The sequence below is a fragment of the Chinchilla lanigera genome, unplaced genomic scaffold (assembly GCF_000276665.1).
Source record: "Chinchilla lanigera isolate Chin_1 unplaced genomic scaffold, ChiLan1.0 scaffold00054, whole genome shotgun sequence".
NCBI lineage: Eukaryota > Metazoa > Chordata > Mammalia > Rodentia > Chinchillidae > Chinchilla > Chinchilla lanigera.
In genome coordinates, this window is record NW_004955455.1 from 9,061,346 (window position 1) to 9,087,865 (window position 26,520).

General features: G+C 47.6%; 2 protein-coding genes across 3 annotated transcripts in view; one reads left to right on the top strand and one right to left on the bottom strand.

Moving 5' to 3' along the window:
• The window catches only part of Kctd10 (potassium channel tetramerization domain containing 10), a 32,131-nt gene extending 28,649 nt beyond the window's left edge, over nt 1-3,482 (top strand). For both annotated transcript variants that reach the window (XM_005396451.2, XM_005396452.2), the window contains exon 7: nt 586-3,482. In XM_005396451.2, coding sequence (XP_005396508.1) covers nt 586-810 — 225 coding nt within the window. In that variant the 3' untranslated portion in view covers nt 811-3,482. The remainder of the gene's footprint in view (nt 1-585) is intronic.
• An 86-nt stretch (nt 3,483-3,568) lies between these two features.
• Myo1h (myosin IH) overlaps nt 3,569-26,520 on the bottom strand; it is a 50,863-nt gene continuing 27,911 nt past the window's right edge. Inside the window, exons 14-30 of the mRNA XM_013520313.1 lie at nt 23,795-23,843; nt 20,339-20,419; nt 19,586-19,691; nt 18,774-18,891; nt 15,465-15,578; nt 13,477-13,553; nt 12,366-12,434; nt 10,860-10,944; nt 9,705-9,864; nt 9,125-9,208; nt 8,342-8,435; nt 8,098-8,153; nt 7,094-7,229; nt 6,634-6,704; nt 6,400-6,497; nt 5,223-5,322; nt 3,569-4,202 (exon numbers count right to left, since the gene is read on the bottom strand). Coding sequence (XP_013375767.1) covers nt 4,179-4,202; nt 5,223-5,322; nt 6,400-6,497; nt 6,634-6,704; nt 7,094-7,229; nt 8,098-8,153; nt 8,342-8,435; nt 9,125-9,208; nt 9,705-9,864; nt 10,860-10,944; nt 12,366-12,434; nt 13,477-13,553; nt 15,465-15,578; nt 18,774-18,891; nt 19,586-19,691; nt 20,339-20,419; nt 23,795-23,843 — 1,522 coding nt within the window. The 3' untranslated portion in view covers nt 3,569-4,178. The remainder of the gene's footprint in view (nt 4,203-5,222; nt 5,323-6,399; nt 6,498-6,633; nt 6,705-7,093; nt 7,230-8,097; nt 8,154-8,341; nt 8,436-9,124; nt 9,209-9,704; nt 9,865-10,859; nt 10,945-12,365; nt 12,435-13,476; nt 13,554-15,464; nt 15,579-18,773; nt 18,892-19,585; nt 19,692-20,338; nt 20,420-23,794; nt 23,844-26,520) is intronic.

The following is a 26,520-nucleotide window of genomic DNA, read 5'->3' on the forward strand; positions in this document are numbered from 1 at the left end:
ATCAAAAAAAAAACCTAACTAGTTCTCAAGGTAGTGACATTAAAATGAGACTTATGGGGGCTGGGGATTTAGCTCAGTGGCACAGTGCCTGCCTGGCAAGGGAGAGGTCCTGAGTTCGATTCCTGGTACCGGAAAAAAACAAAAACAAACAAACAAACAAACCAACAAAAACGTAAGTTCCCTGATGTGTAGTTAAAAGTTAGGGACAAGAGGAAGGGGCAGGAGACTCTGGCAGCCTCCTTTTTGTTTTTGAATGCGCATGACTGTGTATATGTGTATATGGAATCTCTGAGACAAGGTGAGGAGAGGAGCAGCACTGCCTTCTTGAAGGGACAGCTGCGGGTAGGGAGGGTGAAGGAACTAATTTCACTGTGTTCCCTTGGGCTTAGGCGAATTTAGCACTGTGTATAAATGTTGTCTGCTGAAAACAACAGTTGCTTTAAAAATAATAGTGACAGTTTTCATTAGCATCCTGGGGCCCTCCTTGGCCCGATGGCCCGGCTCAGGAGTACAGGTCATGGCTGAGGTGGTGGGCTGTGTGTGTATCATACTAACACGTTTCCCCTCTATTTTGTGGGGACACAGGTTGAGTTCCCTGAAGCCCGAATTTATGAGGAGACCCTGAATATTTTGCTGTATGAGGCCCAGGATGGCCGGGGACCTGACAATGCGCTCCTGGAGGCCACAGGTGGTGCAGCTGGGCGCTCCCATCACCTGGATGAGGATGAGGAGCGGGAGCGAGAGAGGATCGAGCGCGTGCGGCGGATCCACATCAAGCGTCCTGACGACCGGACCCACCTCCACCAGTGAGCAGGCCGGTGGACCCAGCCGCCTTCCTCTGCCCTCCGCCCTCCGCCCTTCTCCCCAACCCTGCCACACTCAGATTCTGTGCAGGCTTCCGGGCACCTTCTACTTCCCAGGGGGGTCTGGAGATACTTTTGTAACAAGCCAGATGGTTATTTTGGTATTTCTCCACAAGGGGAATTGCTCCTGCCTTGACCCAGGTGTATGCACCCCCATAGTTGAACAGGCGGTGTCCAAGGTCTTTACTTTGCGTGAGAATCTGGAGCCAGGCTTTCTTGGTTCGCAGAGGAAAAGTATGAGTGAGCGTGAAGTGTATGTGAGAACTTTGTTTGCAGTATTTATTTTTGTGGGTGCTGACGACCTGTTGGGCTTCTGAGTGACACTCCCTTAAGGTTTCAGTTTGCCAATTCCGAGAGCGGCTCTGCAGGTGGCGGCCACCAGAAGTGTCTGTGAGCTATGTCTCTCCGAACCCTCTAGCCTCAGCAGACTGGCTCCTGGTTCCTGTGCCTTCTGACTGAGCATAGTCTCCATGGCTTTCCTGGGAATCCGTTCTGCAGCATCATTCTGTCCCTAGAGCTTACTGATCGTTTCAGCTTGTGGCTGTGAAAGTGACCTAACGAGCGTCATTGCTTCTGACGTGTTTTAGTACATCTGTGGGTGTAAAACTTTCGCTGCCTTGGCTCATCTTTGGTCTGTGCTTGCTGGGACTGTACCATGCCTGGCAAGGAGTAGAGCTTTCCCTGGCAGTGAGTGCCCAGTGCTCTTTCCATGTCCTGCCCCTTCCACTTGCTGTCCTTGTTGATCCACTCCATTCCAGGAAGGCCATCTGGCCCTGCAGCAGCTGAAACTTGCACACTGCTGCTCCAGAGCATCCACTCCTTTCTCCCGGGCCTTCTTCCCCATTAACCTGGGCTAGCTTCAGCAAGTTGGGTGCCTTTCCCTTTGGTCAGGAATTCAGTGTGGCCCCAGACCCTGTCCTCTCAGCTAGGCACTCCTCACACCGCCAGCCCAAGGAGCTTGCCTGTCTCAGGCCACTTCCCTCCTTTAGCACAGCGGTCACCTGGAGATCCCTTCTCATCTTTGTCTCTGCCTTCCTATGCAGAATAGAGTGGCCATCAGCGAACAGGTTCAGAGGATGTACAGATACCTTTGGGTCTGGTTTGTGTCCTTGTTCGTACTTGTTTAGAGAATGTGTGCGACTGTTGGTGAGGACGTGTGTCTGTGGGGCACAGGTGGCCCGAGCAGGAGCCTGCTGTGCATGGTGCTCATAGGACAGATGTTCTCAGTTACCTACCTCCCAGCCTCCTCTGCACCTGCACAGGAGCAGAAATGAATCATGACTGATGTGGGTGGTTGAGACTAGACTAGGTAGAGTAGTTACAAGGAGATGTGAATATGTGTCAGGTAATGGATGGGTTTTGTTTGCTTAGCAAGGAATCATTACTGTTTTATACCAAAGGTATTAACATGGGCAGCCTTTGACACCTGTATCCAAAAAACGAGTTTCTATTTTGCAACGGTTTTTACAGCTTAGACTTTGTACCTGTGACAGTTGTCTGCCTTTCTTTTGTATCCAGCAGCAAAGCTTACAGTATTTAAAACTTTAAAACAATCAAGACCGAACCTAAAAATGAGGTATTGGGTAGATGCTTTTTAAACTGTTGTGTGGGAAACTTTTATATGAGGCTACTTGGGTTTTATTAAGCGCTAAGGAAAGGGAGCTTACAAAATAATGTTTCGTAAATATTTTATACTGTTTAAGTTTTAAACGTCAACCCTACTGTTGGGGTTAAACTTTTTTAAAGTTAAAGTGAATGTCAGTTCTGATGTTTTCTGTAGGAATGGAAAAGCCATTGTACAAATTTGCTTTCTAAGCGTTTGTGTGAGTAAGTTTGTGAAACAATCTGACTTGTTTTGGCTTTCATGTATGTATGCCTTACGACCTGCTGTTTCTGGCAGCTCTTGGTACCTTCACTTTCCTTCAACTTTGCATCTGCAGATTTGCATCTCTGCCTCACAGGGATATGAATAGGTTTGTAAAACATTCCATGGTGAATGATTCTGTCAGCTGCATCTAGCCAGGAGCTGACAGACAAGTGTTGGCTGGTCCAAGCTCTGCTACCAAGTAGACTCTGTAAGAAAGGAACTGACTTTTCTGATGTTAGCACTAAGGGCAAAAGTCAATATTTTTATTTATGAACCATCTAAGTAAACATTGGCATAGGATTTGCTGAAGAGTAAGTTTTTATTTCACTATAAGAGCTTACAGTTAAAAATTGGAGCTTTTGCTCCATGCTAATCAAGCTCAGTCTTTGTTTTGAACAAGTCATCTAGTGATGGTGGCTGGGGGTCCGAAACAGTTCCTGCGCGTCCTCCTCCGCTGCCTTCTGACCGTGGGTGCACTGGTTGACCTCTGCACGTCCCCCAGTCCCTGTGTAGGTGTGTTCGCCTAGACCTCACAGTTGCTGTTCAGGACCTATGTGTGCCACCCCCTCCCCTTGTTATCTTTAGGGCTTCATCCCAAGTCACTGTAACACATTCAGGCACTTCATTGACCTTTCTGTCTCTCTGTGCTATGAAGAAAATGCTGTAAGTTTTAAGAGTAGTCACTGTTTCTCTGTTGTACAAGCATTTGTGAACATACGTGAAATAAAAATTACGCCATGCTTCCAGTTAAATCTGTTTTCTGGGTCTTTTCTGAAATGCCCCCAACAGCAGAGTGGCTGATAACAGCAAGATGAGTCATTTTGCTGTAGTGTTTGAATTTAACACCAAAAGGAAGTCTCAGGTGAAGATGCTGCCTGCCTTCTAAGAAAGCAGAATGAGTCAGCTGGTGTTGCCACTGATTTAATATGGGGGGCTGGGGAACTCCACTCACCACCTGGCGCCTGATGAGCCCAGAGAAAAACGTACGCCAGTTCCTTGAAACTTGTAAGTTCCGTTTATTTAAAGAAACATCCAAATTGTGCAGCTTTATGAGAGATATCATTTACTTCCTCTGAGATCATATGTCATATTTCATTGTGTCTCAGGGCAGCTTGACAAAGGAAGAACATCTGCTGCACACCCGACAGTGCCATGTCGCAGTGCCCATCAAGTAGAGGTCCTCTCTGTGATGTTTAAAAGGACCCCATTGGGCAACTTGAGGTCAGCTTCCAGAAGAAGACATTTTAATACAGTGCCACCTGCAGCTGAGAACTGGGGTCAGGCTTTGGCAGAGCATGATGCTCTATGTCTTCAGATGTGATGCTGTCCCAGGAGCCACTGGCTTTTTTTCTTGCAGACATAGCTAACTGGGTCAAATTCCTGCTTCTCCAGTGCTTTCCGCAATTGTAGCAAAAACAGGATTGGTAGAAATCAGATGTGGTCCAGCATCAAGACTTCCTCCGCACCGACACCTGGGAGAGAGCCACACTTTACTTCAGAGCCTCGCAGCTCCCCCGACTGGGAAGGAAGCCGTTGCCACCTCAGATCAGCCTGGCCAAGTGGGCGGATGAGCTGAGAAACGAGCTCCCGCTCTTGCGAGACAGGCCGGATTTAGAAAGCAGCTAGCTCACTGAGGTTTGCCAGCATCTTTAGCTGAACCAGCCAAAGAGGAAGACAGACTGAAAGAGAGTGTCATATCTCCTGGGTGAGAGTTTTAAGGAAGCATAGCATATGGACTGAAAGCCCACCTCATGGCTTATACCCCAGTGATCCTTCCTTTAACTCCCTGAAAGGGACCCCACTAGGTTGTGAAAGACACTTATATTTACGTCCATAAAAAGTTTTACAAATAAATATGTAAACATTTAAATAACGCAGGAGATGTTTCATTTTTAATTTGTATCAAATAATTCTTGGTATAAATAGAATATACATTTTAAACATTCTACCCCCCTGTGCTTTGAACATGTCACTTCCCGGGCACACGGGATCAAAGCACTTCGTGTACTGTTTGTCAGTGAGGACTATTGGGACCCTCAGCCCAATATGAGGGCACAGTCCAGGAGGACCAAGTCACCTGTGTGCTCAGGCTCCTCATGAGATGGCCTCGGTTCCCAAATCTCTGTGTCCTTTAGATCTGTGATCTCAAATTCTAAAGCCTAGGCCACACCACTAGTCAGGAAGATTACAGTATCTAAGGTAAACTCAAGCACGTGGATTTCAACGTGGAGGCAAGTTTGAGAACCCTTTGTCACCCAGGGAAAAGTTGGACTTGTAAGATTGATAAGTATTTAGTGTCAACGTCTGCTTCCCTGACAATTAAATATGGTAAATGGTTTTCCCTTATTTGGTGTTTAAATCTGTGTTTCCCAAATCAGTCTCTTCATGTGTTTCAGATGTGAAATCAGGAACGGAGGGGAAGACAAACTCACTTTTTAAACCTGTATTTTCATCTAAAACTGCTTACCTGTCCCCCGAAGCCAGCCATTTACCACTGTTAGCTGCCCATTTTTGTCTTTATAGATTTGTTCTTCTGGTCCAGTATCAAAAACTATTGTGCCTTCTTTCCCAGGGCCGATGGAAAACTGTAAACTTAAAATACACAAGTAGCAAATTACTGATATGCTCTGTTTTCTTCCAACCTTTGGTCTGCAAAAGAAACGTACTTATGAAACTACCAGTTTCAAGACTGAATTCCTATTTTATTGCATATTTAAGCAGTCCAAAGAAGGAAACCATTTTCATAAGTGGGCAACTTACACACTTCTGCAGTTATTCTCAAGTCAGTTTGTCGCATTAAAGTTTTCAAAGGGCCAGACTGACATCTGAGGAGTGAGGTACCCATCCTCATGCTGGAACTCTTACAGTGGCCTAGGTGTTCCCTCCAGGTACAGCAAAACAGAATTCTTTTTAAAATACTCGGCTCTCTATTGTCCTACCTAAGAATTTGCTTATCAATTGTAGACTTTTGGAGCAGAGAAAAGTAAAGTCCTTGCTAAGAGCAGCTTCCTTTTACAGGCATTGTGCTACAGACACGGTGCAAGCACAGCGCTGAAGTTGCTAATGGCCCTTAGGCGTCTGCACACCCTCACTGGCCACCTGTGTGCCTCCCCAAGTGCTGGTTAACATGGGGTCCATGTGCATCACCCAAAAGAGAGAAAGTGGCAGCTGCTCCAGAGGTATTGAGAAAATTAAGTAAGGGTACTACTCTATGCGCAAGGAACTTTTCTTTTACACACTAAAGCAACAGAGCACTTTCCCTGATAGTCCATGGACAGCCTGTGAAGCTGCAGCCCAGGGATGTAAACGGCTGTGCCACCAGCTGTCACAGCAGAGGCGTGGCTGTGTCCTGCTCCAGGTCAGAGGTCTACCCTTCATGTAGTGACTTTGTCCCTCAAGAGCGTAAGCACCTGTGTTGGAAACTGCACGGGAAGACCATTGCTTCCTGAGGTCAGTGAGTGATCACTAGACTAAGTCAGAGGGGTGGCGACAGGAAAAGTTTTTTTTGTAGGCAGGGCCAGAGGACACCGTGGAGCCTTCCTCCCCACACCCTGCTTTGAGGCCAGGAGGCGGGTATGGGGTGGAACGATTGGCGTGTGTGTGTCTCTGATCTGTTGGTTACCGTCTTACAACTGAGTTTCCTTCCCCACAGAAGATGATGCCACCTACCTTCCTTGAACAACATTTACAAGGTTCTCCTTCTTCACCAGCATGGCGAGCTTAGTAACCACCTCAAATACATGTTCACACAGGAGGATGGCATCCCCCTAGGCAGAAGGAGGACACGGTGGTTTCAGTATTAATGGGTAGGAAAACGAATAGCTCTAATCCTGAGGTTTTGTGGTACTTGATTTAAGATTTGGCACTTTTTTCCTGTAGCGAAGATTGTTGGCCATCAGGTACCTTTTGCTTGTTGTTCTCTGGTGAGACGTGAATGACCAAGATTCCATCACTCAGACTGCTAGTGGAGATACCTTAAGACAGATCCAGAGTTAGGGGCCCAGAAGTGGGCAGCTTGACATTAACCCAGAAAACAGGAGAGAGACCACCCAGGGGTCCCCCAAACCCATGCCTGCTTCCTCCTAGCTGGGCCCAAAGGGTAGAGCGCATACTCCAGAAATCCTGCTGTTGGGCTGTGAGCTGAATCAGAACCCATTGTGGAAGGTGACCTTTGTCCAGACTGGAGAGTTGAATGAAGTGTGTGCTGTGGATATTTATGCCGGAATAAGAGGCACAGACCAGGCCGGGGCCTGGGCCTTCCAGGCACCCTTCCCTTGTGTGTCCCATTTGCGAGTTTCTGAATTACTTGTGTTCCCAGGACTTGAGTCAGCCTGGAAATGGCTCATGGTTGCCCACTGCTTACCTTTGAGGGCTGAGTACTCGATCTTCTGCTTGATTTTGGCATGTTCCACCACGTAAGCTGCTTTCTGAGTGAGGATGAGCTGCCGCTGCCGTGCCTTGAAGCCTTTCCTGTCATACTTGATGACTGGGACACCATACTGCAAGGAGGTGAGCGTTACTGCAGGGGACAGTTACCTCATGGGATGAGGGACAGAGTACCGAGTATCTCGTCACTGGAGTCTGGTGCAGGTATTTCAGGTGGTCAGAGAGACCAGACAGATTTTGCATGAGGAGATGTTTTTTTTTACCCTGTGCCCTGTTCTCTGCACGGGAGACTGTGATTCCCAGCTCGGCCTGACTGTTCTTCCCTCTGAGGAGGCCGAGGCTGTGGCCCCCAGCCTCACAGTGTGGTCTGAGAGGCCAGCGGAGAGGAAGATACCCTGGGTGTGAGGACCCTCACAGCCAGAGCAGGATCCCCTCCAGTCACACAGGCTTCTGTCCTCCAGGGAACAAAGGGTGAGAGCGGCCACTCCACGCACGGCAAAGGCCAGCTCGTGGCTGCTTGTAGGCCAGGCCATGGCCTAAGCACTTCACCTGCCTTGCCTCGCCTGCCCCCTCAGTGCTCCCGTTATCTACAACCACTGACGATCAGGGGTGCCAACGGCGGAAGTAACCTGCCCAGGATCTCCCAGCCACTCCACAGAGAAGGCAGCGTCCGCACATGGAAGTCCACCCACCCCTCACTTCATGATTAAGTTCCTGGCTACATGTCTGCATTTCATAGGAAAGTGAAGCGAGACAGCTTTTAGGATGACAGGGAAAGACTGTAAGAAAATTCAACAGATACCTGGTTGTCATGTGTCACCCCATAGTCTGTGCTAACACCCAGAGCAGCAGTTGAACACCCGGCCCGGCCCACCCAGCTACACCATGTCTCAGTGGTGCTCCTAGCACTATGCCTAAAACACCCGGCTCTCTGGCGTGACAGGGAATCCTGCTCAGGCCTGAGGCCACACATTTCCTTACCTGGATTTTCTCATTGCTCATTACTTGGAACACTTTGGGATTAATGTCTCCTTCATCTGGGGAGGGAACCAGAACACCGTGAATCATCGCTAAATACCAACGCTGGAGAAGGTGCTGCTGTCTACTGGCTTTGTGTTCCTCCATGCTGAGGTCTCAGCTGGGGAAACAGCTGCCAAGAAATGCTACAGAGCTGAGCATCTTGCCTTCCTGGGAAGCAGTGTACATGGATAGAAAATGTACTTACCTATCCGAGTGTTCGCAAAGGGCTGATTTAAACTTTCTCCGTAGCCTTCTTTCTTTCCCCTGAATATTTCACTTGTAACCACCTTCTGCTGCATCTGGTAATGCATAAAGTACAAAAGTGGTAGCCCCAGGGCTTGCTTTTGGGTAGAAGAGCTTTACACCCACTGTGTCAGTTAGTTTGCTGGAAGAGCCACAGGAGCTGTGTTATACTTTCGCATGGGTAAGAACACATTCCTGGCTTTGGCCATAAGGCCCTAAAACTCACACTGGTAAAGACTGAGGTTGATGCTTTTGGGGGCCCCCTTGCTTGCAATGGCTTAAAAGTGGGGGTTTCAGAACTTCAGAGAATAGTTTCTCTCTTCTAGATCAGAGTTCAGCAAAGTACAGCCCATGGGCCAAAAGCAGCCTGCTGCCTGCTCTAAGTAAAGTTTTATTGGGATACAGCCGTGGCTTTTGTTTACATGTCTACAGCTGCTTTCCTGCTGCAGCACAGAGCTGAATACTAACAGATTGTATGGCCCATAAAGCCTAATGGGCCTTTAGAGAAAACACCTGCAGGTAATCATTAACCAGGCCAGACCTCCCACAGAACTTCTGTGCCTTCTTTCTAGTGCGGGGCCCATCTGGCTTCAGTTCCCATGGTAACCATGCATGGATGCTAACTAACATCAGCTGACAGTCATTGAGGATTCTGTGTGTTTATCTTCAGTTCATCTACAAGTCATGGACACGGCCTTTGGCTTGTACATGGAGTGGTGGATGAGGACAGACTCCACTTCCCTACCATGGCTTTCCACTCGGCTGTGACCCCGCAGCAGTACTTCCGAACCAGGTTCCTTGTGCACATTCTCCTGAGCAGATCCGAAGCCTGTGTAGAGAACACATTTCTTTGCCACCTACCTCGCTCACACCGTCTTGGGCTGTGGTGACCAACCAAGGTAGACACTTTTAAAACCCAGCACTAATATTTTACAGTCAAAGCAGCTAGGCTTCCCATCCGGCTATAAATATTTCGGCATTGCTTAACAAGTGATTCTCAAGCTTGAGTATGGCCATGAGTCCCCTGAGGAGTTGGCTATAAATAAAGCGATCCCTAGAGGTTGTGGCTCAGTGGGTGTTGGGTGGAGCCCAGGAATCTTACAGTAGCTGCAGCTGCATTGCAGACACAAGGATCTCCAGGCCATCCTTGGCAAAACTTTGCAACAGTCTTTGGGAAAGCTCACAGAGAAACCACGCAAACCTGCTCTAGTCAGACTACCATTGGCCTTATAATTCTAGTAAGAATATGATGAATTCTGACAAAAGCTAAACTTCCATTAGTGCCCATGTCACATGTAACATCCAAGTCTCAGTTTAGTCCTCACAGTTTGCAAGATGCCAGGAGGCTTCAGCCAGCTCTTGTCCAAGACATTCTTCGGGACGTGGTACCGGAGATTCAAGATGTAATTCTTGCGCACCAACACTAGAAACTCCTCGTTGTCAGGAGAAAGGGGTTTGTTGCGATTGATGAATCCGTTGATGAACCTCAAAAGGAAAGTGTTTCATTAGGTTTCTGGCCCATTTCCTCAGAATTGTGCATTCTCTTCCCATCTGATCGGAGGCCAAAATAATAGAGGTTGTTTAAATGACTACATAGGCTAGAAGCCAGTAATGAAGCCCAAAGGTCAAATCTGACCCAGAGATATGTAGTCTTTCATCCATGCTGCTTGCTTTTTTTGTTTTGTTTTTGTTTCTGTTTTTGTTTTTGAGACAAGGTCTTGCTATATAGTTCAGGCCCTGAACTCGCTATGTAGCCCTGGCAATCCTGTAACTCCAAGCAACCCTCCTGCCTCAGCCTCCCAAGTGCTGGGGACAGGCATGCACCCCCATGCCTGGTTTCACCTATACTGCTTTCTGGTTCAACAGAAATCCTAGCTTGATTAGTTACCAATTCTTTAAAAAAAACATTAGAAGGTATTACATAAAAGCTGGGTTTTAGCTTTCCTTAAGACATGCTTGAAACATCCAGCAATCTGGCAGCTGTGGCTTAGCCTTTCTCTACAGCAGCAGTCAATCAAGATAGAACAGTTCCTGCCCACCGGAGGACGACCGAGCTTACTAGTCGGTCACAGTCCCCACCACACCCTATTGTTTTCTCCTAGTTCTTGAGACTTGCTCACTCACCATTCATTCATTCATACATTCATACATTCATTTTGAGACAAGGTCTTGCTCTCTAGCCCAGGCTGGCCTTGAACTCAGTGACCCTCCTGCCTCAGCCTGCTGAGTGCTATAAGTGTATAATTGTTTTACAGATGTGAGCCACCCGGCCCAGCTGAGACTGCCTCACTTTAACCAGCCTGGGTTCAGGAAGCATTTGACTTTAATGTACTGAACTATGGTCACCATCAGAATCAGGAGATGAAACTGCATTCCCAGGACCATCCTGAAGGGATGATCTCCTTTCTGCACAAATCCCAGCATCACAAAACTCAAGTGGTGTCTACTGACCTCTTCTCCCTGTCGTAGGGAGAACTTACCTTCTTATTATCTGCACGGCCCACTTTCTCCTTTTGACTTCCTTGCGAGCCAGGGCTCTACGCCAGTGAGCCTCCAGTTTGGTGGCTGAAAGAGTCCACTGCTGGCATTAGAAAGGTGGGCACAAATACAAAAGCCTTGCCCAGAAGGGTTCATCCACCGGCACACAGCTGGGCGCCCACCAGAGTGCTCTGCTGGCTCAGAAAAGAAAGCTGGATGTGTGTCACTGGTTCTTACCTGGGGGCGCTCAGGCGAGCAGGGGGACAGAGCAGCAGCTGCCGTGGAAACTTCCCGAGACCCTTTTCAGGGCTCAAGTAGCACTTGCAATTGTATAGTTCCCTCAGTTGGTTGTTTTTGTGTTTTACCTGGCACTCACTTTGAAAATTTGGAATGCATAATAAAGTGGGACACACACACATTAGATCCTGGCTTGTTTCCCAATTTGTAAATATTTTGGAGAATTTTTTTCTTTTTGGTGGCGCTGGGGATTGAACCCAGGAACTTGGCACCAAAGGGCCCCAGCACCTTTTATTTTATATTTTGAGACAGAGTCTTACTAAGTTGCTGAGTTACCCAGACTGCACTCAGACTTGCAGTCCTCTTGCCCTCGCCTCCTAGAGTGCTGGGTTTACAGGCGTGTGCTACCACACTCCGCTGTGTTTCATTTTTTTGTCGTCAGATTTGTTAAGTGCCTTTCTTTCCTTCTCCAGAGCAGCACTGTTTCTATTACAGAAACAAACAAGCAACTGAAAATGACCCAAATGCTAGTCAGCAGAACTAGACTGTGGACTTCCATAGCTCAGGGGCTGGCAGACTATGGCTGAAGACCAGCCACCTGTTAATGTAAATAAAGCTTTACTGCAACACAGCAATGCCCATGCATTTATATATTGTCTAAAGCTACTTTCAGGCCCCAATGGCAGAGCTGGTTAGGTATGACAGAGCCTGTGATGACTCACAAATGTTAAAATATTCACTATCTGATGGACCTCTGACATAGTGAAGTGCTAGGCAGCTATAAATGAGTAAGTCTACACATCCCCTGGTTGAATTATAAAAAAATAGCACGAAAAATATGACCACAAAATATCAACTGTATAATTTTTTAAAGTTTGACACACGCCAAACTATAAATATATTGAGTGCTACACCCCTAGATGGTGAAATTGTAAAGAAAAACAAGGGATTGAGAACCGCATACTTTTAACGGGTCACTTCTAAGAAATGGGGGTGGGGCGTGGCTTGAGGATGATTTGGGAGGGGTGTCTAGGGTACCTCTAGTGTTTGAAACCTTTAAAAAAAGTTATCCTTCCAAAGTGGACAAAGAAAACATGCCCACGGAACAAACAGACTGCAAGGTTATGATCACAGGGCGGAAGTTAGAAGGAAAGGAGGCCTCAAGCCTGGGCCCACACCAAGGATTCAAGGAAGGGCAGGGGCGGGACCGGACAGAGATGGCGCCTGGCCGATGAAAGGGCGAGAGTGTCGGTCTGGTTCTGTGCACCTACCTGCTTCTCTTTGCTTCACGTATTCTCTCCTTCCTAGGCAGCCTTTGTATGTGGCTTGGATTCTTGCAACTTGAAACAAAACAAAAGTTTTGGTGAAATGGCTTTCATTTGTGCGTCTTTGTGGTTGTGGCCCTCAAATGCGTGTAGGGAAGCAGTGACACAGTGCTGATTGGGCATGACGGAGCTGTGAACGGGTGGCTCGTGTTAGACCTGGCTCCCTGATGCCATCCAGGTAGTCTCTTCTTTGCCTTTCTCTTTCCTTCCTTCAGGGTGGGTAAGAGCCCCCGGTTCTGCATCAGGCCTTAGAGGTCACCCCCGGACTGTAGGCACCCTGAGAGGCAGGCATTGTTACATAGCTTACAAATGGGTGCAGGACAGAGATGGCAGAGCTGCTTCCCAGCTACTGAGGAGTGTGAGGCCCATAGTGAGCGCCCAATGAGACGCCTGTGGCTTCTCCATCCTCCATCCCCTCACACAGTGACTGAGGTCCCCCCAGAGAAAGGCCAGGTTCCTTGAGGGCCCTGTGGAGCAGCAGCATATGCTCTGGGAGCTCAGAGATGCCACCCAGGCCCGTGCACCAGCCTGAGCCAGCACCCACGCCTCCAGCAGTCCCTAGCAATAGGTGCCTGTGGCTGTAGGGGTCAAAACTGGGACCAGCAAGTGAGCAGTTACAAGCCCAGGCCTTGAAGCAAGACAGGCCGTGATCAAACCCTAGCTGCATGGCCTTCAGTTCCCATTCATAACAAACACCCTGGCTGCAAGCTTTGAACCTGTACCTGCTGACATCAGACACTGGTGCAAGTAGAATTTCAAAACCTGACTTGATGGGATGGGCTCGCATTCCTTCAGGTCCTAACTGCACAGCAGGGTGTGCTCCATACAACCAAGAGAGCACCGTGGCATTTAAATGTGCCTGCATCCAAAACTGCCACCCCAGCACTGGTTTCAGGCATAAGTTCACATGTACCATCACGATCTCATGGCTGGCTTGTGGTTCCAAAGAGAATGTTTGTAAGTTACAGCAGATACCCAATGTTTAAGATTTATCCCCCCAGGCTACACTTGTTCATTTCACATTCTGTTGAAATCAGGGCCAAAAAAATAGTCATACCTAATTGATGTTTACTAAATTCAAAGGCATCTTCAGTAGCAAACAGAGTTCTGGGGAAGCGAATGAATATCTTGGTTCTAGAAGTGAAAAGAAATGTTTTAATTTTGATCGGTCATTTACCTCCTGTAATAACTGAATAGTCCCCCACCCCCAATTCATGTCTACTCCGAAATGCAGACTTTGACGTGTAGAAAGTCTTTCTAGGTGTGATTAGTGGCGGAGATGAGATCATCTGGATTTGTTGGGCCCTAAAGTCGATGAAATTATTCTTAGAAAAGAACTGGGTGTGGGGGTACATGTCTGCAATCTGAGCACCCTAGAAGGCTGAGGCAGGAAGATTGCAAGTTTAAACCCAGCCTGGCAACTAAGTGACATTCTGAAAATATAAAGTAAAAAAAAAGAAAGGGCTGCGGCTGTGCAAAGCCTCTGGGTCAATCTCCAGTACTGAAAGCGGGTGGGAAGAAAAGAAAAAAGAGAAGAGGACCCAAAGAACGAGACCGCTCGAGGACGGCCCAGATCACAGCAAAGTCATAGCTAAGAAACACCAGGATCCCCCAGAAGCCCGACGAGGTAGAGAGGGATTCTTTCATAGATGCTCCAGAAGGCCTTTCCCACACTTTGATTTTGGGCTTCTGGCTTCCAGAAGTACGAAAGAATAAATTGCTTTAGGGGTGACTTGTGCAGCCCTGGAAAATGGATCTACCACCTGAACAGAAAGTTGCTTCAGGTTATGCTCTTGAGCTTTAAAGGGTTACAACAAAGAAGAGCGGTCTAGAGCCACACATGGTAGCACACACCTGTAATCCCAGCTACTCAGACCGAGGCAGGATTGGGCAATTTAGCAAGACCCTGACTCAAAAAAATAAAGAATGGGGATGCGGATCAGTACTTAGCCCAAGGTTTAATCCCAAATACTGGAAAAAATACTCTAAATTTACAAGAAGATCCCATTAAGCAGCAGAAGGTAAGTTTCAAGTGCTCATTTTAGGTTGCCTGGTAGCCCACACACCCACCTTGTGAGGGAAGCTTCCCGGGATGGCCTCTAGGGGGCAGCAGAGCACCATGTCGCAAGATCCTACTCTCTCTTCCAAGTTATGGAATGGGAAGGACAGATACAGACTCTGACCTCCACGGTCTGCCTCACTCAGGAAAGGCTGAGCTGAAGCCCTTCAGGTATCTGGATTGAATAAGTAAGTGATTCTTGGAACAGGGCCCCGAATAGAAGTTAGAGAGTGACCACATGCAAGGGGGAGGTAGGAGCTAGCAGAGCCCACCGAGAGATTCAAAGGCATAGATCCCTGACGCAGGGGAGCCTTGTGGTCTGGGAACAGGTCTTCTCCATGCTTAGGCACTGTTCTGTGCAACCAAATGGACCCTGACCCAAATGACTAACAAAACAGATGCAAATAACCCTGATTCATCCAACTGTGTTATACTGAAAGCTTTCAACATGTGTGAAAGTTTCCCAGTCACGGACTACTGCACCTCTGCCCATAGTAATGATACTCAGCATTGGAACACTACTGTCTGGGACACTAAAGATGATTGACTGTGCCTGGTACAGGTCCTAATATTGCCTCTGGGAGGTTGCACACACATTGGAACAATGGAAAAATCCAGGCACACAGAGGTAGGGGTCCACCCCTCTTCATTTTGTATGAAGAGTCTCATCCCAGCTTTTAAGTCAGGTCTAGAACACAGGGCTCCTGTCAAGCCTCATCTCCTCCTGAGCATTAGGGCTGCACTTAAATGGAGCAGGTGGAAACATGTGCTGGTATAAATCTCTAAAAAACGAGGCTCTAGATGAATGCAGATCAATGCACAAAATATTTTTTTTTTTTTTTTTTGTTATTCTCCGGTACCGGGAACCGAACTCACGACCTTGCACTTGCCAGGCAGGTGCTTTTGCCGCTGAGCTAAATCCCCAGCCCCAATGCACAAAATATTTCAACTGCAGGGAAATATCTAGCAGCTTCCTGGCCACTTACTTCCCTAACTTGTACTCCTCGGGCTTGTAGCCGATGTACTTGATCAGCCGTTCCACACCCTCTCCTGGAGGCCCGTGCCAGTGTGGCCAAGTGTCGGGGCACAAGGACTTGTACCTGCCCAGAGAGAAGGACATATAGCAGCTGTCATGGGAGCGCATTCTCTCCTCTCCCAGGTGTGCTTAGCTCCCCGGCAGTATCTCAGCCGCTTGGTGCAATGTAGCCGTCTCATCACACGGACTTTCTTGAATTCAACAATATACACTTGGCAAGAAAGAAATGAGTGGTTCATTCAATTGGGCAGTTTCCCCTGTGCGTATATAGCAACGGCATCACTGGACACTCAACCCTAGTAACTCAGTCCCATTCCTCCATATGAACCCAAGAGAAACAAAAGCTGTATCCACACAAAACTTGTGTGCAAATGTTCATAGCAGCGTTATTCATAGTAGCTAAGAGGTGGACAACTCTAACGCCCATCAGCAGACAGCTGCACAGACAAACGAATGTGGACCTGAACCAAAAGAAAAGGTAATGTTCACCCGGACTTGGAGGTGTGTACCTGTCATCCCAGCATCCTGGGATGCTGACGCAGGAGGATTACAAGTTTGAGCCCAGCCCGGGCAACTTAGTAAGAGTTTATCTCAAAAAATAAAGGACTAGGGATATAGCTTGGTGTGAAGGCTTTGGGTTTATCCCCCAGTACCCCTCGCCCCACACAAACGTACTATATTTGGGCAATGATGAAGAATTGCTTCCAAGGGCAGTTTTGGCTCCAGTGTTAAGAACCCAATTGCAGCGTGCAACTCCCTTCTAATACGCAGCCCCTATGAAGACAACTGTGCCCCCTTACCTCACAAGGGGCTCTCCACCCTGTCCCCTACCTAGTTGTCCCCACCTTGCCTCACACATCTCTTGTTATTGCCAGTCTCCCCCACTAGAAAGTAAACTCCATGAGCGCAGGCTGGGGGTCCTGCCCGCCTGTCTGCTGTCACCTGACACCGGGACGGTGTTGGCTCCGCGGAGGTGCTCACCAGGGTCTATGGAGGCGGCAGCAGAGCTGCAGCGAGGGGAGTGTCTGGAGCCTGTGTGTTCGATGTGGGGTGGGCAGTGGCTGTTGCCTCCTGCTTGTGTCACCAAAAGCCAGATTGTGAAAAATGGACGGGATGGGGGTAAATGAATGACAAACAGATGAAGGGCAAAAATGGTGGGTAGTGGAGGGACATCCAAAAAAGAGAAAGCACAACAGCAGGTAACCCACCACCACTCAAACGGAGCCAGTAACGGGGTGGGTGATGCAAAACCGGCAACGATGGAGCTTTATGATGTACACAGATGGCCATTTATCATGCCCACCTTGACAGCGTTGCTTTTTGAGTAGTGCAAAATCACCCTAGCCTGTCGCCACAAAGAAATGCTGCTGAACAAGCAATTGGAGAGCAGGTTATATCTTTAGATCCTTTCATTAAATTCTTATAAACTCCTTGATGACTGTTTAACCTTCATATTACAGGTGGAAAGTAGGCCACGGCTCTAGAAAACAGTGAAGTTTCTGACGGAGGTTGTGTGGTTACAACACCCGCTCCCCACGCCATCACTGCACGGACATTCTCAACAGCCCAGGAGGCCCAGGCGCTAACCCAGCACGGTGTCACAGATGGAGAGTCCTCCCCAGCAGCAGGCGGGTTCCCCCTGGTGACAGGTCTGTGCACCTGGCCTCCTCTAACTCAACTGCAGGAAGTTAGGGCTTAGAGAAATAAAGCAGCCGGTCAGGACTGTCATTCTAGCGTCGAGGCAGCTGAGGCAGGAGAACTCTAAGTTTGAGCACAGCCTGGGCAACCTAGCAACTTAGTAAGACCTCAAAATAAAAATTAAAAAAAATTTATTTAATCAAAATCAAAATCAAGTCGGGTGTGGTGGTGCACACCTGTAATCCCAGCACTCGGAAGGCTGAGGCAGGAGGATCGTTTTGAGTTCAAGGCCAGCCTGGGTTACAAAGTGAGCTCAAGGCCAGCCTGAACTACATAGCGAGACCATGTCTCACAAAACAAAACAAAAAGCAAAACAAAAAGAAACAAAATCAAAATCAAATACAATAAAAAATAAAGAGGGCTAGGGATATAGCTTGTGCTGGGCTCAACCCCCACTATTAAAAAAAAAAAGAAACTGACTTGGGGTTTTGTTTTATTATTTTTTAACACTTTTATTAGTACACGTTTGCAGCATAGTGTTTCCATGCCTGTGGGGAGTCGGTACATGTGTGCAACACACCTCAGCTGCTCTTTTTGTTTTGTACTGAGAATTGAAGTCAGGACCTTGCACTTGCCAGGCAGGCTCTTATGCTGTTGAGCTATATCCCCGGCCCCTTCAGCTGCCCTTTTGATCCCCTTTCCTTCTTCCTCTTCCTCCATCTCTTGATCCCCTTCCTATATGAGAAACATCTAGCTCTCCACTTCCTATTATCTCTCTTTTGTTTTGCTCTTTATTTATAGTTTGGGTCTCATAAGAGCAACTGTGTGATATTTAAGCCTGTGTGTCTGATTTATTTCATGTAACATTATGGTCTCAAGGTGCATCCATTTTCCTACAAATGACTCAGGCTTATCATTCTTCATGGCAGAGTCGTGCTCCGCTGTGTGTAAATACCACATTTTCTTTACCCGTTCATCTGCTGATGGGTGTGCAGCCTGCTCCCGAGATTTACCTGTTACGAATTGTGCTGCTAGAAACACAGGCGTGCATGTATTCACTTTGACACGCTGTCTTTAACACTTTCAGAAAGGTGCTTAGAAGGAGAACAGCAGGGTCAAATGGAATTCCTAGTTTTAATTTTTTGAGGACTCTCTACGCTGATTTCCATCATGGCTGTGCTACTTCACACTCCTGCAGCGTAGAAGGGTTCCTTTCCTTCCACAGCCTCGCCAGCATTTGTTATTATTTGACCCCTCAGTGATGGCCATTCTTTCTGGGGTAAGACAGAATCTCAGTGTCATTTTAATTTTATACTTAATTTACAATGGCCAGTCATGTTGAGCATTTTGTCATGTATTTATTGGCCATTTGTGCTTCTTCTGTGAAGTATTTATTCATTTCACTGGCCCATATTTTGATGAGGTTCTTTATTCTTGGGTTTTTATAGTTTCTCAAATGTTATTATTATTATTATTATTATTATTTTGCTATCAAAGTTACAAATTAAGAACTGAAATGAGTTCCCTAAAGGATACCCTTTTATTTATTACTGTATCCCAAGGATGAGCATGTAGTAGGCATCCACCTTTAAAGGCCTTAGACACACAGAGCAAACTTTACCTTTGCAAGAAATGCTCATATTTCCGCCGGTACGCAAAGCCAGCCCGTCTCACCCGTAGATGCTCCATCAGCCCCAGGTACTTGATCTGATGCCTTACGAGGAAGTCATCAAACTTGCCTTTGGAGAAACAGGAGGAACAGTGACAGTGAAGGACCCTGTGGCTCTGTTTCCATCATACCAGACCAGAGGCTGCAAGCGGAAGGTCTGTGGGCCGCCTCTGGGATGGACACATTGTACTAGCCCTCACTTGTGTCCTTCAGAGGGGAAAGTGTCTAGATTTCTAGTTTCTGTGGAGAAATCATGAGATGTGGCCACCCTGGGCCCATGGTTCCATGTAGCAATGACTGGCTGGAAGGGAATAGCACTGCCGTGTCCTCCACAGTTTGCTGAAGTCTCCGCCACTCCCTATCACCTTACTCCCGGTCTGCCCCGCCATTTGTCCTGCCTGCCTGGCCCTGTGAGCCTCTGACTATATGACTTCCTTATAGATCATGGCAAGAGCATAGCAAATACCCAAATTAGGGTGAGGGGTGTTGGAAGATTGCTCACTGGCTGGGAAGAAGCCGTGCTGCACCCCTCATCTCTGACACCTGCCGCGCTCTGCTGAGTTGCTCCTGAAACTGGCCAAGCTCTGGGCTGCCGAAGGACCTCTGCTCACAGTTCATTTACCTTCTGTTGTTTAAAAAGGACCGTGGTTTTGTGCTATAGGACAGTGAGCCTGGAGTGGTTTTAAAGCTCCTAAATTACTGCCCTCCTGCTTTGCCTCCAGCCTCTTCCCCTGAGCTCAGCGTTCAGAGCAGTCTCCACTCACTGGGTTCTTTCCTCTCGTTGGGCTTGATGCAGCGGATGTACGAAGGCTCCTTGGAGATGAGAATTTCCAGGAGGCTGCTCAGGCTGTTCTTGAACTGAGTGCCCACCTGTGGAGTGAGAAAGCTCGGTGCAGACATCGCCGCTTCCATGTGATGGGGCAAGACGGAGCAGCGTGCAAGGCTCCGGCCTCGAGACCCAGCTCTTGATGGATCCCCCCACCGACTGCTCCGCTGCTCACGAAGGGGAGGCCGCGGTGTCCTGACCCGAGATGCCCAAGACTGCTCTGCTCAAACAGTGGCTGGACAGCATCTGTCCAGGATGCCGCCCTCACTGAGCTGATACCCAGGGAGCGCCTCCGAGGAACTAGCGCCCTCACAGAGCCAGCACCCTCCACCTCCTCTCCTGGCTTCCTCGTTCACCACACTTCCGTCATGACACTGCACGATGTAAGTGGGTGCTCTTTTCCGGTACCCCTCCTAATAGATGGTCTGCCCTTGTGGGAGGGACCTTGGCCAGCTTGTTATTGCTGATCCCAGAGCCCAGTACAGGCCTGATGCATTCTAGGTGCTCCGTCCACGGCTACAATGAATGAACTGGTGCGCAGTGTGGAAAGCACACATTTAGTAGGATCTGTTAGACAGTGTCTAACAGAAAAGGCAGAGGGTGGCTTGAAAAGCATAGATAGCAGGAGGGCAGTACACCTGCAGGTGACTTTTGTTCCCATTCCGGGTCTACACAGTGTTTCCCTGCTCACCGTGGGCGGCCGCCGCCGGTTCTCCAGCTCAGCCACCAGGAAGCACTCCCTCAGGATACTGTTCTGGCAGCGGCACAGCACCTGCAACGGGAGAAGTGAGCCCCTCCGTGGCTGCTGCAGAAATCAGGAAGGCCCCGCAAGAGACTCACAGCGATGTGGAGAGATCACAGGGCCAGCTGCTGCCTGGGCACCTGAAGACATTTCTAACTAAAATGAGTGAGAGCCGGGTGTGTGGAGCCTGTATTCCCAGCACTCGGGAGGCTGAGGCAGGAGGACCACAGCAAGTCTGAGGCCAGCCTGGGCTACATAGTGAGTTCAAGGCCAGCCCGGAATACATAGTGAGACCTTATCTCAAAAAACCAAAAAAGGCCTGGAGATATGACTCAATGGTAGAGTTCTGGGTTCCATCCCAAGCACTATAAAACAAACAACCCCCTGCCAAAAAAAATACCAAAAAATCTGTTTCTTGTCGTACCCTGGATGCAGACCTGCAGTGACAAAGGCCATTAGCGTGTTAGTCTTGCCCCTCTGCTCTCTGTGTCTGCTCATGGTTTGGGGATGTGATTACAACCCGCAGGGAGCCGTGGCTGCGGGTGAGAATTAAGTGGAGGGCTCCTGGGAATAGCAAGGAAGCCCTGCCTCCTGCACTGTGCCTGACAACTCGCTGTGCCGCACCCAGGAGGTGGACGGATTACTTCGGGTGTTTATCCTGTCTCTCACTGCGGGATCAAAGCTCAAGTGCAGGTGTAGGTATTCTTTTGAAAGTTCAATCCTTGATGAACCGGCAAATTCAGAGGGGTGGGGTTCTTACCGATATCATGCCATATTCAAAGAGCGTTTATGTTAACTCTTGGGGAAAAGGTAAGAGACAATAATGGTTGTGGATCCAAAAAAAAAAAAAAAACTATGGGAGAGAAAATCTCAGCTTCACATGAAGTGGAAAATGAGGGCCTCATGCAGGAGGGACATTAAGGAGCACCAAAGGACCACATACACTTTATCCCTCCTGAGCAAGTATGGAAATTGGCCCCCTGTAAGTTCAGGACACAGTCGCCGTACGAGCCCCGAGACTTTGGCTCCAGGGACTGCCCTGCCTGTTGGAGAATGGGCTGACCCCCACGAATATCATCTTTTACCTATTTAAAAATTACCATTTGAAATGAAGAATTTTCTCCGTAGTCGGTATTTCTGTATATTTGGTGCGGGGGAGGGAGAGCTTCTTCAGAGTTTAAACTTGTGGGGCTGGGGGTTTAGCTCAGCGGCAAAAGCGCCTGCCTGGCACGTGCAAGGTCGTGAGTTCGGTTCCCGGTACCAGAGAAAAAACAAAACAAAACAAAACAAAAAAACAAAAAACAGAGTTTAAACTTGTAATGAAGGCGTTTTATTTAAATAAAGGTTTGAAATTCTTTAAAAATAAACCAAACCAAACCAAACCAAAAAGACAGAGAACCCCTTGAAAATGGTGTTAAGTGAAAAATGCACGATGCAGAACTGCAGGGGCTGCTTGTATAAAGAGAAGGAAAAAGGGGAGACACAGACCCACACATCTTGGCCTGTGTGACCCCTTGGAAGGATACACAGTAACCCAGGAAGAGCCGATGGTCCTATGGAGACAAACTTGTTAAGTGAAACAAGCTAGTCACAAAAGGCAACCCAGCGGGCTTCTAAACTAACAGAGGCATGGAGGAGTGATTTGCAGATAGGAGGGAACGAGATGAGGACTGACTTCCTCCTAACGTCAGAAGGCAGTTGGGGGCAGGAGAAGGCTCTACCCGGGAGTGGGGGGGAAGTGGGAGATTTCAAGGTGCTCCGGAATGGGGCTGGGACGCACACGGCTGCAGCCACGGGGAGCCAGGAGAGGAGCACAGTCCCTTTGATCAACCAGGCTCTTTGCTCCACAAAGACCCCAAGGAGATGTAGTCACCTCATTCACAGATGGGGAATCTGTCAGGAAGATCCACTGCCTGGTGCAGAGATTCAAAGTTTAGAACCCAGCGAGCCTGGGGCAAGCACCTCAGGAGGGGACAGAAAAAGCTCAGAAAGGGCCTAGATCACTCCTGATGTGAACTGCTTGCCTGGTCATTTTGAAAATGCTGTCTTTGTGTTTCAGATTTTGTTTCTGACACAGGGTCTCACCATGTACTGCAGGCTGGCCTTGAACTCACAGTGTAGCCCAGGCCTGCCTTGAACTTACCGTGATCCTCCTGCCTCAGCCTCCCTAGTGCTAGGATTACAGGTGTGCATTACCATGCCTGGTATGCACTTCAGGTTTTTATGAAACAAGCGAACTAAGTAAAACCTGTTTTTGTGCAAGCCAGCTATTTCAGAGCCAAAGGTTTTAACAACATAAGGTAAAAGCGAGTACAGTGGTGTGTACCTGTAACCCCACCACTCTGGAGGCTGAGGCAGGAAGATCACAAATTTGAGGTCAGCCTTGGCAACTTAGTGAGATTGTCACAAAAAAGCAACAATAACCAAAACCTCTGGGGTGCCAGGCACGGTGGCACACATCTATAATCCCCGCACTCTGGGAGGCTGAGGCAGGCCTGCAAGTTTGAGCTCAGCCGGGGCAATTTAGCAACTTAGACCCAGTCTCACAATGAAATGAAATGGGCTGGGGATATAGCTCAGTACAAAGGCTCTGCGTTCGACTCCTCGTCCCCCTTCCCCAAACCAACAAACAATTCTGAAGTTTCAATGTTTCTCTGGTAGGTGAGGCACACAAAAACAGACTGGCAATTTCACTGGTGACTCCAGGGGCTAATCTGAGCTCTGGCCCTACCCTGAGAGGTGACCTTGAGCAAGCTGTAGCCTCTCTGCCTGTTTCCTCATCCTCCGGTCATGTCACCCAGCATATTCTCACTGCACCAGAGAAGTCTCTGCTCCTCCTTGTGGATCTCACACTGCTGAGCTCTCAGCCTGACCACACTCTGAGCGCATCCTGGCCACAGGGCCTTTGCACATGCTGGCCCCTCTACAGGACTAACTCCTGATCTTTCTATGGCCCAAATTGTTCTTATTCAGGTTTCAGATCAACGTTATCTCCACAGGGATATTTTTTTCTGATCATCTAAATTACAGTGTCTCTTTCAGTCACAGTTCTTTGTTTAATTTCTTCATAGCACCCTGACTGATGAATAATTTGTGTGTGTATTTATTCCCTACTCACACCCCCAACTGAAAATCCCACCAGAACACGGAGCCTGTCTTGCTCACTTCTGTAGCTCCTGAGCTGGTGCACAGGGGAATATCATACATATATGCACACCAAGCCAGTTCGCTGGGGAAAAGGTTTGCACAACTGGTTTTAAATGCCTGTTCTGGTCATGACATGCTGGAGCCCTAACATAATGCATGGATGCAAAACATCCAGAAGGCCAAATCTATCCCAAATACCATGTCACAGAGCAGATTTCACAACCATCAGAAACAGGCTGGGTTAGGTTTTGGACTTACTTCTTTCAGATGTCTGTAAAGAAGATCATTGTTTTTTTCCAAGAATCCTGTAATAAAAAATTTGAATCATTGGTTTTGCCTAAAAGTTGCAATTCCATCCCCAGTGATTGCAAAGAGAAACCCTACCAGATAATTTTTAGGATTAAACCAGAGTTTGTCCAGCCAGGCACCACAGAATTTGGGCCCGTGGTGGGACTGTCCTGTGCATTGCAAGATGCTGAGTGGTACCCCAGCCGCAGCTCCCATTAGATGCCAGTGGCGTTCTCCCCAGTTGTGACAACCAAATTTGTCTCCGGACACTGCCAGACATCCCTAGGGAGGTTTTCCAAACCAAAATTACGGCACACACTGTAGTACAAACCCTGATGAGCTGCCCTGTAAATGTATAGCTTTTACACAGAGCTCTGTACGCATGTTCTCATCCAGCAGCAAAGAAATACACATACACAGCTCCCTGGGAGCAGTGGAGGGGGCCTGGATGAGAAAACCACCCATCCACCTCCAAGAAAGAGCAAACTCCTGCACCACAACCAGTGGTACCCAATGGCATCTTCATGCAGGTCTTTTCCAACTTGAGAACTTGGTTTGTAAGTGTGCACTAAACCCTAATCAGGTAATAATCCAAATGGTGTTATGAATAATCAAAACAAGCTAAAATGTCATGCATCAAAGGAAAGGGAAATAAAAAACACCTAGCACATACTTCTTTTTTTAGATGACAGTTTTGAGTTATTAAAACCGACTCTCTCTTCTCCTCTTTCTCTCCCTTTTGCTCTTCCTCCTCCTCCTCTTCCTCTTCCTCTCCTTCTTCTTTTCTTTTTGGTACGGATTGAACTCAGGGCCTTTATACTCAACTATATCTCTAGCCCTTTCTTATTTATTTTTTAATTATTTTATTTTGAGGCAAGGTCTTGCTAAGTTGCTAAATTGCCCAGGCTGGGCTTAAACTTGTGATCCTCCTGCCTGAGCTTCACTAGTGTGTTAGGATAACAGGCATGTGTCACCACACCCAGCTCAAAACTGACTTTTTATTCCAATAAAAATACATATAAAATGCAGCACTTTAATCATTTGTAATTGTACAGTCAGCGGTGTTGACTGCATGCAGCTGCATTTTGTGCAACCAGCAGTGCGGTCCATCTCCAGAACTCCAGAACTGTTTGCATCTCAAGCTGAAACTCTGTGCCCATGAAGCAAGCACTCCCCACTGCTCTTCCCCCAGCCCCTCCTACTTCCTTCCCTATGAATTTGACTTCTCTGGGTACCTCATATAGGTGGAATTGTGCTGCAGTTGTCGTTCTATCACTGGCTTATTTCCCTGAGCACAATACCCTCCAGGTCCACCTATGGTGTTGGAATTGCCTTCTTTTTTTAAGGCTGAAAAATGTTCCATTGTTTGTATGTGCCACATATTGTCCATTCATCCATCACCCGTTGGCCACTGTGAATGAGGCTGCTCTAGTCATGGGTGTGCAGGACTTGTCTGAGTCCCTGTTTTCAGCTCTTCTGGGTGAATACCCAGAAGTGGTCAAAACTAACTTTTGACGGAACCTTTAACTCAGCAGTGCCGCTTATTGGAATTTATCCTGTGTGATGTGCAAATATCAGCCAAGTGAACGATATGAAGATACCGCACACAGTAGAGTTTATACTGAGGAACCTGCAACAAGCAATTCCATCAAACAGGTGAGAGGATACAGCCCTTCAGGGGAGGGGCTGCAGATGTTCAGAAGCAATGCGGCAGAACCTGTGCTGCGTGGAGAGTAGATACAAGCAGGCTCAAGAGGCCAGGGTCTCAACCCCAGCTCTGCCGCTTACTGGCTGTGTGACATTGGGAGAGTGACTAAACTGCCCTGAGCTGAATGTCCTCATAAAGTAAAGGCGGATGATAAAGCTCTTTTCACAGAGTTGTGTAAGGTTTTGAATAACAGAGGTAAAGAACTTGGGCCTAATGCATGGCACAGAGTAACATCAGCTGGAATTCAAACGATCTTTAACATTCATTAAGTAAAATCTGTGACATGTACAACACAAATAGCCTTTTGTGTTGTTCGAGCATGTGTGTGTGTGTGTGTGTGTGTGTGTGTGTGTCCTAACGTGTAGGTCTATGCATAAAACATTTCTATTTTCCTGGAGAGAATTATAAGACACTGTTGATTCTCATGGCTACCAGGGAAAAACTAGGAGTAAAAGGAACTGTTTCTATTCCTTTTGTACTTTTCTGTGCTGTAAATAATATCTAAACCTACATGTATTTCCTTTAGTCTTCCATCAAAAAATCAAGATGTTATTAGCACAGAGAGAGCCATTCTATTTTTAAAAAAATTGTTCTTTGTACAATTTTGTATTTAAAGAAAAAAAAATATGTTATACAGTGGTGCCTCGGTTCATGAACTCAATTTTCTCCACAATTCTGGTCACAAATCAAACTGGACGAGAACCGAATCAAATTTCCCCATAAGGTCAACGTTGAACCTAACCATTGAATTTGAGTCAGTTCTCGTCCAACTCCGTTTGCAGCCAGAATCATAAAAAGAATCAAGTTCATGAAATGAGGCACCACTATATTATGTTTTAAAGATTCTTGGTGATAAACTTAGGAGTAAAAATACTTTTAAGGCAAAAGTACTTTGAAGAAAGCACAAAAAGACCAGTGTCTTGATGATTTCTTACCATGAAGGAAGTGAAGAGACAACCCAGAGAACTGGTGAAAACATCTGCAAGTC